This window comes from Juglans regia, chromosome 7 (genome assembly GCF_001411555.2).
Source record: "Juglans regia cultivar Chandler chromosome 7, Walnut 2.0, whole genome shotgun sequence".
Classification (NCBI taxonomy): domain Eukaryota; kingdom Viridiplantae; phylum Streptophyta; class Magnoliopsida; order Fagales; family Juglandaceae; genus Juglans; species Juglans regia.
In genome coordinates this window covers 1,841,745-1,858,267 of record NC_049907.1, presented here as the reverse complement: position 1 = coordinate 1,858,267, position 16,523 = coordinate 1,841,745, and the positions used below count along the sequence as shown (strand labels likewise).

Genomic DNA, 16,523 nt, shown 5'->3' with positions numbered 1-16,523 from the left:
AAATTGATTATATTTCGTTTGCATGTTGACTTAAATTAAAATGAATTGAGATAAGTTAAGTTTTTTATGAATAGTAATGAATTAAGATGATTGAGTGAGTTTTGTAGAATCTACCGAATATGAGTTTAAATGTGTTTAGATATTAAGATGAGTTTAGACATATTTATATGAATTTAAAAAAGATTGAATTCCACGTATAAAGAGATTTTAAGTTGAGATATATTTAATGATTTGATAATTGAATATTTAGATGTTTAATTTCATTTAAAATTAGTTCAATCTAAATTTTAAACGGGTCTAATTAAATTCCATCAAAAGAAGAAAAATAGTTGACGAAGTTTTAAATAGAACGAAGCCAAGTATACCCTGCCTTTTAAGAAGAAAATTAATTTATTATTAATTACAAAAATATTTGATGGAGAAAGCCAGATTAAGATAAGAAGCAAAATAAGAATAAAATAGGTTGGGCATAATAAAGCCTAATGGAAGTGCTGTAAAAAAGCTGGGCTAAAATTTGGCAAAAAAAAAAAAAAAAAAACTGGGCTAAAAGGCCTGAAGGGAAGATATTGCATGAAACAATTGACTAGAGGCCTATTGGAAGAGGGTTGCAAACAAAGGTACAAACTACAGTGTGTGGGCATGGCAGTTCATTCTATTCGAGGTCCTGATTGTTGTAGCCAATCGTCCATAAAAAAGATGGCTGGCAAGGGTGATGACGATCGATACTAAAGTAATTAAGTTTATAATAGAATGATTTTTAAATTATATCTAGTATTATGCAATTAACGAAAAATATATAGGTAGTCGACATTTAATTATTTTTAGGTCTTGTTTAGTTATACAAATTAGATGAGATGATAAATCTATGAATAATAGTTAGATAATTTATAAATACTAAAATTGTTTGAGTTAATATTTTTATGGAATTTTTGAAAAAGAGATAGAAAAAATTAAATACAAAAATTATAAAGTTAAAGAATATTTTAATATTATTTTTGTTTTCAGATTTGAAAAAATTGAATTTTTTTTAATGTTATGTTTAATAAGTTTGAAAAAATTGTAATGATTAAATGAAAAAATTAAAAATTTTAAAATTAAAAAATATTTATATTTAAATAGTGAGATGATATTTTAAATACGTGCGAAACCAAGGAGAGCTTAGTTTTTTGACAGACACTTCGGGCCGGTTGGGTGTCCAACGAGATTTTATACCAGCAAATAAACAGTTGTCACGTTTGAGTTTCAATAAAATTGAGAAAACACTCTCGAATGTAGCTCATCACAATTTCCCCTTGCCAGATCTATGGATTGGAGAGAAAGAAGAAGGGAGAAAGAGAAGAGAGGAGAATCGGGGAGAGGATTTAATCAATGTTTTTAATTTCGTACCGTACCGGCCGGTACGGTTGAAATTTTTCCTTTTGGCCGTCCGGCCAGTACAGGTATTATATATGTTCCGTACCGGTCAAAATACCGGCCGTACCGGACGGTACCGGCCGTTTCGGCCTAAATTTCGGCCTGTACTGGCTTATATTTCGGCCGGTACCGGTCGATATTTCGGCCTGTATTTTTTTTTTTTTTTCATTTTTTTAAACTACAAATTCATTTTTTGACCCTCAATTTAGACTAGACTATTTATAATTTATATGTATGTATGTATTTATATATAATTTATTCATATATAAACTATTATTTTAGAATATAATTGTTATATATATTTATATATATAATTTATTCATATATCGACTATCTTGAAACTGTACCGATATCGAAATATTTCGTTCCAATGTCTTGACCGGTACGCCATCCGGTACGGTATTCAAAACATTAAATTTAATAGATTGTGGTTTATTGTAAGAGGAATATACTTCACAGATGTTTAAGTCCTATTAGACGGTGTGAAAATGAGATACTCACCCGACCGTTCGAGCTTTTTCCTAGTTTGAAGTGGCCCTTTTATTTTGATTTGAATGGCCGGGTCTTCCAAGGTACATAAGGCCGGTGCATGGGACTTCACACCAATGAGGTGATGAGTCGATCAGGATAGTTGCAGAATCGAGGAAGAGGAGTCGGCTGATCCATATTATAATAAGTAATTATTTTTATTCTTTTTGACATTGCATATTCTTTTGTCATTTACACTGATATATTAATGATAATATTATATATAAATTTTCATATAAACTCTATTACCCAATATATTTATCAATTTAATGATCATATGATGCGTGCATTATACAGTGAGATGTCATAAATTTCAAATAACATTTTTTCATCTTCAAATTTCAATTAAGAAATCTGCCATTCACTTTCAAAGTTGTGATTATGAAAAGAGAAAGCAAAAATGAGTAAATGAAAGATTGAAGAAATTCAAAAGTAATGGGTTAATATTTTGTGTGTGTGGACTTTCAAAAATAGATCTTGACAAAAGTCTTCAACTCTTAAATTTTGGAAGGGGTGTAAAATCATTACTTATAAGATAAAATAGAGAAATGCTTTGGGATTCGAATTTGTATTCTGAATTTGTGTTCTAAATATTTTTTTTATTATTATTTAGTGATTAAGAAATTATTTTTTTAATAATATTATGAATTTTTTTATTTTTTAAAAAAATATTTATGATGATTAAAAAAATATATAAAATAAAAGAAATAAAAAATAAAAAAACACTTGTTGCGTTTTCGATAGGTTCTCAAGCTACATCTCTCAAGAGATGTAACACTACTCGATAAAATATAGAGTTAAAGTTCGAATTCCAAAATTATGTTATGTGAAATTATAATTTATTTTAAAATTTTAAATTGATAAAAAGATATAAATTTAATTATTTATATCTTTTAAGAGAAAAGAGGAGGGCGACGAATATCGGGACAAGGAATGCCCCATAAGTAAGGAAAGAGAGGTTTTTGAAGGAAGGGGGAGGGGGGACCAGAGACTTGGGAGGCGGGAAGAAGCTCATCGGCAATCACATGATTATCATTAGGAATGGGGGAAGTCGATAGCCATATGCCGCTCTCTGCATGATAATGAATTACATGTGACTCTTTTTTTTTTTTTTTTGTAGTTTTCCTTGTATCACAAGAAACATTGCATGTTATTTGTTCAGATAATTATGGTTGACTGCTTGGACGCTCTGCTCCTTGGAATTTATTCATCACAGGTGCTTGAACCTTGAACATGAGCCTGTCCGACGTGCACTTATTGTGATGTTTGGATATATGTTGAGTTGAATTATTCATGAATAATATTAAGTTGAGGTGGTTGAATAAATTTTATAAGGTTCATCTAATATGAGTTTATATGTGTTTAGATGTTAAGATGAGTTTATATGTATTTATAAAAAGTTAAAAAATATTATAGATCCCATGAACAAAAAAATATTGAGTTGAAAAAAGTTATGAGTCTTATGTGTAAAGAAGTTTTGAATTGAAATGAGTTTAATAATTTGAGAGTTTGGTATTTAAATATTAAATTCAATTTAAAATTTGACTGAAGAATTAATATCAATTCAGTCCAAGTTACAAACGGGCTTATACTCGTGCTTCACTAGATGTAAATATATTTTAATTAATTTTATATATAATTGTGAAGTATATAAATATCGCATAATCTATTTAAAAAATAATAAAATTTATTATTAAAAAATTATTTTTTTTTTTTTTATATAATCTCCATTTGAGAGAGAGAGAGGAGAGAGAAGAAAAAGGAAAGAAGACAAAACGAAGTGAGCAGAAAATGTAATCAGATGATACACATGGTCAAACTTATGGTCATTGGTACTGATGGGTAAAAGACCAACTGTTTTACTGAAATTGACTAAACAAGAGAACAGCATCCAAAGCCTTCCTTCCTCAATCCCTATCACATTACATCATGGCTTGTACACTACTTACTACTACTACACTTCTTTCTTTCTTTCCCCAACTGATCCCAACTGTTTTCATATGTCAGCAACTGTACATTCACATTCATCTCTTTTAACTGCTGGCCCATCCATGTACTTTATAAAAAGCCTTCTTTCCACTCCCTAAAAGTAAATGATGGCATTATATTTACCCAAAAGAATTACACAGATGGTGGAATTCATATTCATCACATACATCCATAGAGGCAATTATGTTACGGCAGAAAGCTAGAATATTTATGTTTTCGAGAAATTTTAATTATTTTGGTGTGGAAGATAGGCAAAGAATGAGACGATTTATATCACAAACCATCTGTAAAATTGAATGAAAAATCTTAAATATAAGTCTTACATTTTATACATTTATTTAAAAATATATTATTTTTTTCACGTATTAAAAATGATTCTCGACATATTTATAAATAAAATAAAATAAAAAAATAATATATTTTTAAATAAATGTGTATAATATGAAGCTTATAGATACCTGAAAATATCTGAATTAGCGTTTGACTCTTTTAAGTACCCCACGACCTTACAGTGAGGTACGTACGCACAATTTATCCTACAAACCAAGCGGTTCATAAATTAGCCATGCATGGAAATCCTTGAAAATATGTACCACTTTGTATTGGTGGTCTTCTTTTGTTTGTGATATACAAGACATATGCGTGATATTGTTGGAATTCTGTATCTTCACAAAACGATAAAATTGTCCGTCTGTAGACGGACAGAGATTGAAAACAGAACATGTAACTACAAAAGCTTATGACTATGCTTTCGAGGCACGTTCGGTGTGTTTTATGTGAAGTTCGTCGACTTCGTTGCTTCTGATACTTTGATTTGATCCGAAATATGGCAGTATGCGACTGAGGGACCTTCAAGAGTGTTGCAGTGGTCCAAATTCAATCAAGACTATGGCAAAAAATGTCATAAGCTACAGCTGTATTAGATACGAGTGCGTATAGGATTTGTTCCCAAGTTAAAGGTTTTCTTCTTCTTCAATGATTTTCAATGTGAGTTGAGCTTATAGGAAGAGACCTGCTTCACTATTAGGCATAGACAACCAGAGCTGAAATCAGAAAACCATGAAGAAAGCTTCCATTTCTCCCCACAATCTGGGTGTATTGCAAAGCCCGGGGGCTCCTAGTTACCGTGACAAAAATGCCGGGAGCCAAAGGGGTTGGAGCTCTGAACGAGTGCCATTGACAGGTAAAAGCAGCCGGAGGCATTTAAGTGCTGCTTCTTTGATGCCATTCAATAGTGGAAGGGCATTGCCTTCAAAGTGGGACGATGCTGAGAGGTGGATTTGCAGCCCAATTTCAGGTCAGAGTAATGGTCAAGTTACATATTCCCAGCCTCATAAGCGGCCAAAGTCCAAGAGTGGTCCGATTGTGCCTCCAGGGGTTGGGTGTTCTTCCAATAATTCGCCTGCAATGCAGGGACTTGACGGCAGCAGCCTGAGGAGTTTCCTTGTGGGTTCTCCTTTATCAGCAGGAGTATTGGCTGCTGATGGTCTCTTTGTTCAATATGGTAATGTTGGTGTAGGACAGTCTTTTGTAGTGGATGTTGAGAACAGTGTCGCACATTCGGGTTGTTTGCCTGGATGGTCGGAGCTGTTGAGTGAGCCTTCATCTCCCAGTTCTCAAGGTATGATTTCCTTTGCTTTTTTATTTTTGTTGTATGAATTGTTTTAAAACAAGAACATTGTTGAGAATGAATTCAACCTGATTATGATCTTAGGCTAGAACGTTAAATTCATTCGACAGGGTTGAAAGCCTCTGTGAATGGGTTATCAGTCAGTCAGTCAGATATCCATTAACCAGTGGTAGCCTAACCACAAGATGAGGGGTTTTCGTTCCAAGTTTTACTTTAGCCATCCAATTCAGCTTGCGAGGATCACCTCTCAGACAAATTCACAGATTTAGGCAGTAATTAGAGTTAAGGGATTTATTAAGGGCCTTCCACCTGCTATAGGTAATTGGGATAAAATCGATCTGTTTCTGAATATTCTGTGGAGGAGATCATCAGGGAAGTATAGTTAGACATAACTGTGGAACCTGCCCGGAAGAAACCAGAGAACTTGCCTGTAACCGAGTTCCAAGCTTGTGTCATAATTTTTGACATATGAGGTCGAGATAGTGACATCCTACAAAGCTTAAACAAAAGAAAAAAGTTGAATAAACTCATTTAAAAAATATCTCAAACACAATGGAGAATGAGTAATTTCGTTTCCACGGTAATCTAAATGCCTTATTACAGTTCACTGCAGAATAATGCATTTTTAATCTACTTAGAAGTCTTTATATGTAAGCTTGTATCTGTTACATCATATATGTAATTACGTACAGATGAGAAACTGGATGGAACTGAGGAAATCATGGACTCTCGTGCTGTTTCACGAAGAGATATGGCCACACAAATGAGCCCTGAGGGCGGCATCAACTCATCTCCTAGAGCGAATTCTTCATTTTCTTCAACTCCTCCATCTTTCACATCTATTGTGGAAACACAAGCTGGAAGTTGTACTAAAGTAGAAGTTAAGGATGTGCAGGTTGACAAACGAGCCACTGTTATTAATTGGTCTAAAAAACATATAGCCAATATGACTAAGAAGAGGTCGCCCTATGTTGAAGACTTCAATAATGATAAGCAAACACGAACTGCATCTTGGGATATTGCAGAGGCAGAAATGAACATTTCAAAGTATGTTTTTTTCTATATTATTTCTTGAAGCTCTCCTGCATCCTCCATTAGAAATACTATTTCCCAACAACTTGAACTTATATTTTATGTTTTTAGGTAATTTGTGGAGAACCACAAATCTTTAAACCGGCTTTCTCCCTTCATTGTTTTGGTTAGGACATATAACGAGTACAATTGAATTTGTCCATAAAACTGAGCAGTCAATGATCTGCCTTTCTTTTTTTGGCTGAATCAATGCCTTTCACTCCATGAATGAGGGAACCAACTTATTCCTTATAAAAAAAAAAGTTCTTTCTGAGCTATTGCTCTCGAAAGTTTGGACCAGAAACAACTGATTTTCTTAGTAGACTAGAGAAAACCTTTTCTGTTTGGTAACAAATGGAGAAGTATGAATACAAAGTGTTGAGGAATAATCTCACATTGCCTGTGGACAAAGTCTTGGACATGTTAATAAGGAATGAATAATCATCTCTTATAGAACCGGTTTTATGAGATGAGTTAGGCCCTGAATTTCTTCACCGAGAAACTTCTAGTAAAGCATTCAGTTGGTGGCAGATATATAGTCTGTGTAAAAGGACTTGCCGAAATAATTGTGGTCTCGTGCAGGTTGCAAAGAGAGGAAGCCAAAATCGCAGCGTGGGAAAGCTTGCAGAAGGCAAAAGCCGAAGCAGAAATAAGGAAACTTGAGGTTAATTCACTTCTAGCATTACAACTTATATACCATCTCAGCTACATTTTGACATTTTGTTCTTGCAACACTGACAAAAATGCTGAGATGCCTTGAAGGATCCGTTTCTATCTTATTTGAAAAATCTATGATTCTTTTTAATCCTGTTTTACTGACTACGAAGCTCTTGGCTCAGATGAAATTAGAGAAGAAGAGGTCATCATCAATGGATAAGATATTAAGCAAGCTGAGCATGGCACAGATGAAAGCACAACAAATGAGAAGCGCAGTGTCAGTCCAAGAAGGCGATCAGGACCCCAAGACTTTCTACAAGGTTGTTTCTTTCAGAAAGTTTGTGCGAATGGGTTCTTTCCGTAGTTGCTTTACCTCCCATGACTTCTAAATCCACATTCAGCGCTTTCCTCTAATTTACCCTTACACCAGGTAATGCATGCAAGGAATTTCTGTCTTCAAAGCAAAGTTATTCAATTTCTATGAAGTTGGTTTTTAGCACGACATTTTAAAATCAAACATCAGAGATTGTACATGACTGCTTCTACATTGGATTTTCCACTGCCTTCAGGTAAGAGGACAGCGTAGACCAGCCAGTATGCGGATTTGCGTAGTACTGCAGTAATTTTGCGGCGTTTTTGTCATTCTTCTGAACAATAGAAGCTCTTCAATCTTCATATGATCATCGTGCCTTTCAATATGTTTCTGGAGTCCCTTTTGTGGCATTGTACAGGGATACATCATGTGTTCAAGGACTAAGAATTTGGATCACTACATATTACAAACTCTTCAGTTCTTGTATTTATACTTATTGATTGTGGATAAAAACCTTCTTTTCCATGTTTTGCTAATCATGCTTTCTGTAAATCTTTGGTCAAATACATCTTATGGCAACAGGAAAGCTCCTTGTTATTGTAGCATCAATCAATCAGCCTCATGCAGTTTCAAATTGCAGGGTTGCAACCTTCAAGAACAAAGGGACAGTTCCATGTCTCTCGGGGCTTTAACATTAGAATAAAAAGACATCCAACACTAACGTGTTTTTTTTTTCGAAACACGAGAACTATATTGTATAAACATTCCAATGTACAAAAACTAAAAGCTCAGATCCCTACAATCGCCTTATTTTTTATTCATTTCAATGAATATAATTGAATTGGGTGCAAGGTCTAGTTTTTTGTAATTTGAGGGTATAATGTGCAAGTCTTAATAGTGTGCAATGTGTCAATTTGTAATGCAGTGTGCAAAACAATGCAAAGTGCATTTATCCCTATAAAAAAATACTTCATGAGGGAAATTTTGGCAAATGAAATGATCCACGTCACTTTAAAAAAAAAAAAAAAACTAATAGACTATAATATGGGCCAATAAAATGGCCAGCTCAAGGGTTGTTTGAATGCACTGTCCAGTGTAAGCACTGCCAAGACTGGCCAAATTACTAAGCAAAAAAGAAAAAATAAAGAGATTAAAGGGTTGGTAAAAGAATTTAATCAAATGTGAAGTAAAGAAAACAGAATCGGGTTTAAATAAGGATATCTACACAGTACATTTTATAATATATTTCACGACACATTATAAAATAAAAATATTTTTTGTAAAATGACATTAATTTTATAAGATATTTTACAAAAATATCCCTCTTTTTAAAATATTATTATGTAAAATGTTGTAAAAAATGACATGTATTTATCATTCTCTAAACCCAGCGAGCCATACCAACTCTGCAACGAAAGGGAAATGTCACAACTCTGACCCATAACATTGACAACCACACCCAACTGTTTTTCCATGACTGCTGAGATACAGACCACACATCCGAGCTATAACAAGGCAATGCAAATTAAATAAAATATTATCAAAATATATTTTTTTAATATTATTTTTATTTTAAAATTTTAAAATATTAAATTAAAATTTGAAAAAGATAAATTGTTTATTATATTTTGCGTAAATATTTGATAAAATTATAATAATTAAATAAGATAAGTTAGAGATTAATTATGAAAACAAAGCCATATGGCAGCACAATAATGGCTCAATGCATCAAATAACAGACTAACTCACTAATAATGTTTCCAACCTCTGACTGAAACAAGACTTATTGAACTGTTTGAGTTGGGAACCGAGTATCAAAACGCCATCCTACCAATAAATTTTAAGTGATAGTTAATAGACTGCAATACATTCTTTCTGACATCCCTATATGTCATCATCAGACGCAATTTCACGTCCCCCCAGAGGCCAAGACTCTTTAGTATGGCCTGTACCTCCAATCTGCTCTTGATGGTCTCCCCCCACTGCCGATTCCATAACCCCACTGGAAAACAAAGATGGCATCATGTAAGCGAACATCATAAAATCATATCGAGAAGACACACACGTAAAAAGCAGTGAGGATTTCATTTATTAATTGCAGATGATAAGCAGGTTCTACAAATACACAGTCTTCTCATTCCAAAGATTACACAAGTATCAACAGAAGTCAATTACTAGATCTGCCATTGTGAAACATTATGCATATACTCACATCATCAAAATCCAGGCTTCCATACATCCTGCCATAGGTTCGCATTGGACCACCATACCCACCAAAGGATTCCGCAGGATTCATCATAAAACTTCCACTGGGAGGACCAGCATCATCAAGAGGTGTGGCTGAATCTATCGCAACCTACAGAGCAAGTCAATGAATTAAATTCAAAACTTTTTTTATAAGTGAATTAAAGTCGATACTTCTTGACTAATCATAGTTGAAAAATGGTTGCATGACATCATGCAAATAACACTTGGTAGAATCGCAAAATGGTCACTGTTGAAAAAGCCTAACCTACTGACCAGACGGCACAGGAAGAAGGAAATAGAAAAAGAAGGGGGAGGGGCGGGGGTATTGGCATAACGATAGTTAGAATTGAAAGATAAATGACAAATTCATTTTGATACCTGATGTCCGCAGATCTCATGAGGTCTTCGAGATACACGATCTGCTACACCATCATCGGCAAAAGTTACAAAACCAAAACCTCGGTGGCCAGTCCTCTTAGGGTCCTATATCATAAGCATTTTACATGAGTATCAGTACCTTGAATCAAACATCTGCTAATATAATATGTATCTATCTTACCCTTGGAACATAGACATCTAATATACGGCCAAATCTACCAAAATACTGGCGGAGATCTTCAGAGCTTGCCTCCTGAGGAAGCCTCCCGACAAAAATCTTCTTGCCCATTCCTCGACTGGACTCACCCCCTAATTCAACATAAAGAGGAAAAAATGAATGCATATTAATATTAATGGCATATACTTGAAATAAGGTCTCAAAGGTACTTACTCCCATAAACTGAGCCGGGATGATCATATAAAGTAGGAGCACCAAGGGCTGCATATCTAGTTGCTGCAGAAATATAAGCATTGTATGCACCATATCCACCCTGTGCCGTTCTGCCCATTGGCCTGAAGTCATCTTCCTGAAATATATCATATCATATTAGCTGAAATAAAAAATAGAATAGTGTTTTGAAAAAAATCCATAAATAAGACTTTCTTCTTTGAGGAGGGGTAAAAGCTGCAACCAAAAGAAAAAAGGCTAGGCGTGCTGTAACTTGCCTTTGGTGTTGCTCGATCAACAACTACAGTAGAACCACCCAATTCATGAGTTTCGGCCATCAAATTGTCCACAGAATCTGCAAGACCACAAACAGATAATTACAACAATTTACTGCTAACCTATGATTGCTGTAATTTTTATTAAAAAAATAAATAAAGCTTTTGATTTTCTGGGTTCTGAGAGTTAAAAACAAGGATTGCTAACAAAATTACTTTAAAGATACATGTGTTTCTGCTATACAGAATCAATTAATTCCTTCTCTTTTTGGGTTGGGAGGGGTAACAGGGTGTACTTTGCTTAAGCATGATCCCGTCTGACCAAAAAAATAGAGAGAGAAAAAGAAAACAGAATAAGAGCTTTTGAGGATTTCCTATGCAGATAGATTGAATTTCCATATGTCAGCACACTCGTAAATGCGTATGGGATGGACTCAAAAGAAGAGAACATGGTAGAAAGGCATCTCCTCTTAAGTTAGACGGTAGTTATTGGGGAGAGAAAAGGCAAGATGATGGCATCCAAATTGCCAGTGTCATGCAAAAGCTCATAGCACCAAAACGAAGAAAAGTGGTCTGACCTGCACTTGCAAAGGTGATAAAGCCAATTCCACGATGAATTTTTGAGCCTTGATCCTTCACAGCACAAGAACAAAATTGCACCATGTTAATTCCACTAAAGCAATCGTTGCCATGTATAAATTTGATTTTGTAGTTGTGCATGTATGTAAAAAAAGTACATCCAGATATCTATGACATATATATACACACTCCTGTGTACTTGGGCTATGCCTATTTCTATCAATAAAATTTGTTTACCAATTAAAGACATATATACAAACATATGGGGAGAGAGAGAGAGAGAGAGAGAGAGAGAGAGAACCTTGGGCATGTACAAATCTGTTATATCGCCATATTGCTCAAAATGACTAAAAAACCAAAAACAAAAGTGAAAAACATTAGATCACCATGCTTATTCATCATTATTCATAAATTATGTCTGGAGATTCCCAGAATGTACAAAAATATATAAAGTATTATGATAAGATAAAAATCATTACAATAGTGTAGAAATCAGAACTATACCTTCGAAAGGTTTCTTCTGTCACAGATTGTGGGATTCTAGCAACAAATATCCGGGTAACTTTCTTTGCAGGTGCTCTCATTTCCTCCTGCCAATAGAAAAACATTACATATAATTCTCAGCTCAAAACTTACATTTCTGAAAATTACTTTTTCATTTTGTGGGACAAGAGTGAAAGACAGGAAAATTATAACAAACATATAAAATGGGTGAAAAAGCGTCTACTGTTTTATATTTTTATAACAGAACCTTCGGGGTAGCCACTTTAACTTCCAGCATTCGGTTTCCAAGAAAGTGCTCGCCTGACAATGCGTTCTACAGCAAGAAATATTTCACGCATCAAAAATGAGGAAATGCATTATAAAGATTTAAAAACCCAAATAGTTATCTCATCAGATAAAATCTCCCAAAATGTCACGATACATAAAGAATAAAACCTGAATTCCAATGAATGTAAATCCGCACTTACCTTAGCATCTTCAACTGATGCAAATGTTACATAACCAAAACCACGAGATCGGCCAGTTGACCTCTCCTAAATCATGGAAACAAATAAGGTTATATAGGCCTTCAAAAAGTACTTCAGCATAATATCAAAACAATTAAACGTATGCATCCTGCCCAAGGAATCCAAATATTCGATTATTGTTTAAAATGCAGTAGCTGATGTACAAACAAATTAAAATTAAATAATTGAACCTCTAGAGATTGGCTCACGTAGTAAGAGCCTTGGTCTTAGTGGTATGCTCCCTTTAGGTCTAAGTTTGGATACTTGGGTGCAAAACATTTACAGGGTCCATCAGACATTTGGGGTTTTTTTTCTTTCTTTTTTTTTTTTTGGGGGAGCAAAAAAATAATTAGATAAGTAACAAGGCATTATCTTGTAGAGACTCAAGGAGCCTCATAAGGGTTCAACTCCAGCCTTCACTTCAAAACCCAAAGGCTCAGCTATGTCCTGATCAATGCCACATAAACATCCATTTACATTAATCCAGCAAGGAAAACAGTGGTTTAATCCCTAGTTCTATGAAAAATTTTCAATCTATGTCAAGGTTTCATTTACATGAGAAGGTGCTAGAAACCAACTACAGAAACCATAAATTTCATTCACTGAAAATGTGAAAATGTACTAGAAAATGTTATGGGCTTATAGTGTTGCCTTACGTGATTGTCAAAATGTAAGGGTAAAATGAATTTGATATTAAAAATAATACAGAAAAAATATAATTTGAAGAGAGATCTTCTACTAGATTCTTCAATAGTTCGAGAGGATCGAGGCAAGGGGATCACTTGTCTCCTTTCCTATTTATTCTTGTCATGGATGCTTTGAGTAGAATGATTGATGCTGCTGTTGTTGGGAGCTTTTTGTCGGGTTTTTTGGTGGGTGGGAACTCTCCTGGCAACTTAAAGGTCTCGCACCTCCTTTTTGCTGACGATTCCCTTATTTTCAGTGACCCTAATCAACACCATCTTCGATCTTTGAGGGCCCTTTTGCTTTGCTTTGAATCTGTTTCTGGGCTTAGAGTCAATTTATCTAAGTCAGAAATAGTCCCAGTGGGTCCTGTCTCGAACACTTTGGATTTAGCCAATATTTTAGGTTGTAAGATCCCATCCCTCCATATTGAGATATCTAGGCTTCCTTTAGGTGCCCCATACAAATTCTCATTGATTTGGGATGGTGTGATTGAGAAAATAGAGATGATGTTGGCTGGTTGGAAAATAATTTATTTTTCTAAAGAGGGAGGAATTACTCTGATTAAAAGTACGTTATCTAATCTTCCAACATATTTTCTTTCCCTCTTTCCTTTACCTGCTGTGGTGTGACTTGTAGAATTGAGAGAATCTGCCGTAATTTTTGTGGGGTGGTCTTGGTGAGGATAGGAGGTCCCATTTAGTAAATTGGGATAAAGTTTGCTCACCTGTTGCTTGTGGAGGTTTGGGGATTCTTAATTTGAGGCTTTTTAATAAAGCCCTTATTGGGAAATGGCTTTGGAGATATCAATTAGAGAAGGCGGCGTTATGGAGAAAAATTATCAATGCTAAATATGGGAGGGCTTGGGGGAGTTGGTGTTCTAACGATTAGAGTGTATGGTGTGGGCTTGTGGAAATATATTGGGAATGGCTGGGGGGAATTCCTTAATCGTTTCATTTAAGGTTGGTGGTGGAGAAAGAATTTTATTTTGGCATGATCTTTGGTGCGGGGAGTTGGTGCTTAAGAATGCATTTGCTTTGCTTTTTAGGATTGCAAGGGACAAAGAAGTCACCCTGGCTGATTCGGTATTTTTTCCTAACAATTTCCCTCAATGGAATGTGAGTTTCATTAGAAACTTACAAGATTGGGAAGTGCCCGTTTGTTTCAGCTTTCTTCAGTAGGCTTTATGATATGAAAATTGTGCAAGGAGGGGAAGACAAATTGGTATGGCAACGCGCTAGAAATTCCATTTTACTGTCAGCTCTTATAATAAATCGTTGACTTTTCATTGTGTCAATCAATTCCCTTGGAAGTGTATTTGTAGATCAAAGGTGCCCAGTAAAGTTGCTTTCTTCTGTTGGTTGGTTTCTCTTGGGAAGATTTTGACTGCAGATAATTTGAGAAAACAAGGTATAATCTGTCTTGATTGGTGTTATATTGTGTGTAATAACGATGGTGAATCATTTGACCATTTGTTTCTGCATTGTAAGGTGGCTAAGACATTTTGGGACGAGATTTTCAGCAGATCGGGTATTGCTTGGGTGATGCCCAAGAGGGTGGTAGACCTCTTGGCTTGCTGGAATGGTTTTATGGGTTCTCATGGCATTGCTGCTATTTGGAAGATGATTCCTTTATGCTTGATGTGGTGCCTACGGCTGGAAAGGAATGGGCAGTGTTTTGATGATAGAGAACGATTGCTGGTAGAATTCAGAGGGTTTTCCTTTCGAACTCTGTCTTTGGGTAAAAAACTCTTGTATTGAATGGGGATAATATGAATGTTTTTCTTTCAGCTTTTCTTAGCTCTTAGCTCCTACTTCCTAGCCTGTATTTAGGTGTTTTAGCTTGTATACTTCCTGTGCACTTGAGCTGCGTCTATTTGCTTCCATTAATAAAATCTCTTATTACTTAACAAAAAATCTCTTATTACTTAACAAAAAAATTAATATATTCATTGGCTACTTCCGTTTAGAGAGTGGACTCTTGGAGTTAGATTTGGAGTTCAATATGCCGTTTGTTGTATTTAGATCAATATAACCTTTCACCCTGAAAATACAATTGAAATATTTCACAGGATTATTTTGCACAAATATCTTCACGGCAGGAACCGATTTTATCCCCATTTTGTCTATATACATAAACTAAGCGCAAACACATTAATTGGAAACTAAAAACTGCAGAAACTGATCAAGCAGGTCTAATGAGAGAAGAAAAAAGGAGAAGTATCAATTATGCTACTGTGGAATTAAGCTACAGTGGTGCGAACACACGCATATATAGTTGCATCAAGTTGTCAGGCAGTGAATCGTGTGCGTTAAGATCTACGGGAGGGCTAACCTTCATGACAATGCAATCCTCCAATTCCCCAAATTTGCTCATATAATCTCTCAGCCCCTCCGTATCCACATCCCAAGGAATACCCAGAACCTAGAAGTGCAAATATTTTACCGTACATAATTAAGAAAAGATTCAAAAAACCAAAATTTTATATCCTACAATTCTAAATTCAAGCAAAAATAAATAAAATCAATAAATCTTTAAAAGAAGACAAAAATAACTAACCACAAGCTTACGGTCCATGATAAATTTGGAGAAGGCTTCGCTGTAACAAAACGGAAGCGAGAAACCCTAAATCTCTCACACAAATATATATCTCTCTCGTCTCTCTAAATCTCTCACACTCTCTGGCCCCTGCACATGGTAAGCACACCTCTTTCTCACACACAATTGTCAAATACCAAATCAGACTCACCATTTTCACCTTTCTTCAAAAAAGAATAAATTGATTCCCGATCCTTCAATTTGCGAGTCAAACAACTCCAAGAAAACGAAAAATTACAGCAAAAAATTTCCTTTGTTTATGAATATACGCGCTCACTGACCTTTTTCGAAATACCTGCGGGATTTTGAAAACCCTAAATACAGAGGTCTTCCCCTCTCTTAGTTCTCTTACCTCTCTTCCTCTCGCTCGCTCGCTCGGTCGCCGCTCCGCTCAGGCCCTTTCTGAAATTGAGGATTTGGAGACGGTACCGCCCTTGTATATCGAGGCTTCGCAAACGAGAAAGAATCGTATGGTTCTCAGACCACCGTATCTGGCTTCACCTTTTTTTTTAACCATTTATCTGGCTTCACTAATTAATCACCAGTTAACCTGTTAACCTTTTCATCATGTTTTGATATACATCAAATTAAATCCTCGGACTTAATCTTTTGGCTCCGTTTGCATAGTCATTTCATTTTACTATTATAATTTTTTTAAATTTTTATATAAAATATAATAAATAATTTAATTTTTTCAAATTTTAAAATAATAATATTAAAAAATAATATTCTAACAATATTTTATTCAACTTTCATCTAAAAC

The 16,523-nt window shown here is 34.9% G+C and overlaps 2 protein-coding genes across 3 annotated transcripts; one reads left to right on the top strand and one right to left on the bottom strand.

The window, feature by feature from the left end:
- The first annotated feature begins 4,695 nt into the window (after nucleotides 1–4,695).
- On the top strand, nucleotides 4,696–8,210 carry LOC109009084. Its single transcript, XM_018989432.2, has 5 exons — nucleotides 4,696–5,551; nucleotides 6,253–6,607; nucleotides 7,214–7,295; nucleotides 7,471–7,718; nucleotides 7,858–8,210. Exons 1-4 carry the CDS (start codon nucleotides 4,990–4,992, stop codon nucleotides 7,675–7,677), a joined length of 1,206 nt encoding a protein of 401 aa, XP_018844977.2. The 5' UTR covers nucleotides 4,696–4,989; the 3' UTR covers nucleotides 7,678–7,718; nucleotides 7,858–8,210.
- A 1,074-nt stretch (nucleotides 8,211–9,284) lies between these two features.
- Nucleotides 9,285–16,244, bottom strand: LOC109009085 (heterogeneous nuclear ribonucleoprotein A1-like 2). 2 transcript variants are annotated; one of them, XM_018989434.2, is made up of 14 exons: nucleotides 16,113–16,244; nucleotides 15,722–15,850; nucleotides 15,497–15,586; nucleotides 12,440–12,505; nucleotides 12,220–12,285; nucleotides 11,973–12,058; nucleotides 11,770–11,815; nucleotides 11,468–11,522; nucleotides 10,893–10,969; nucleotides 10,618–10,753; nucleotides 10,408–10,535; nucleotides 10,227–10,331; nucleotides 9,814–9,957; nucleotides 9,285–9,603 (listed from the first exon to the last, which is right to left on the bottom strand). In XM_018989434.2, the coding sequence occupies exons 2-14, from the start codon at nucleotides 15,737–15,739 to the stop codon at nucleotides 9,538–9,540; spliced, it is 1,083 nt and encodes a 360-aa protein (XP_018844979.1). In that variant the 5' UTR covers nucleotides 15,740–15,850; nucleotides 16,113–16,244; the 3' UTR covers nucleotides 9,285–9,537. The 2 variants fall into 2 exon arrangements, with proteins under 2 accessions (XP_018844979.1, XP_018844978.1); XM_018989433.2 differs by having other exon boundaries at nucleotides 16,042–16,219.
- Between the last annotated feature and the right edge of the window lie 279 nt (nucleotides 16,245–16,523).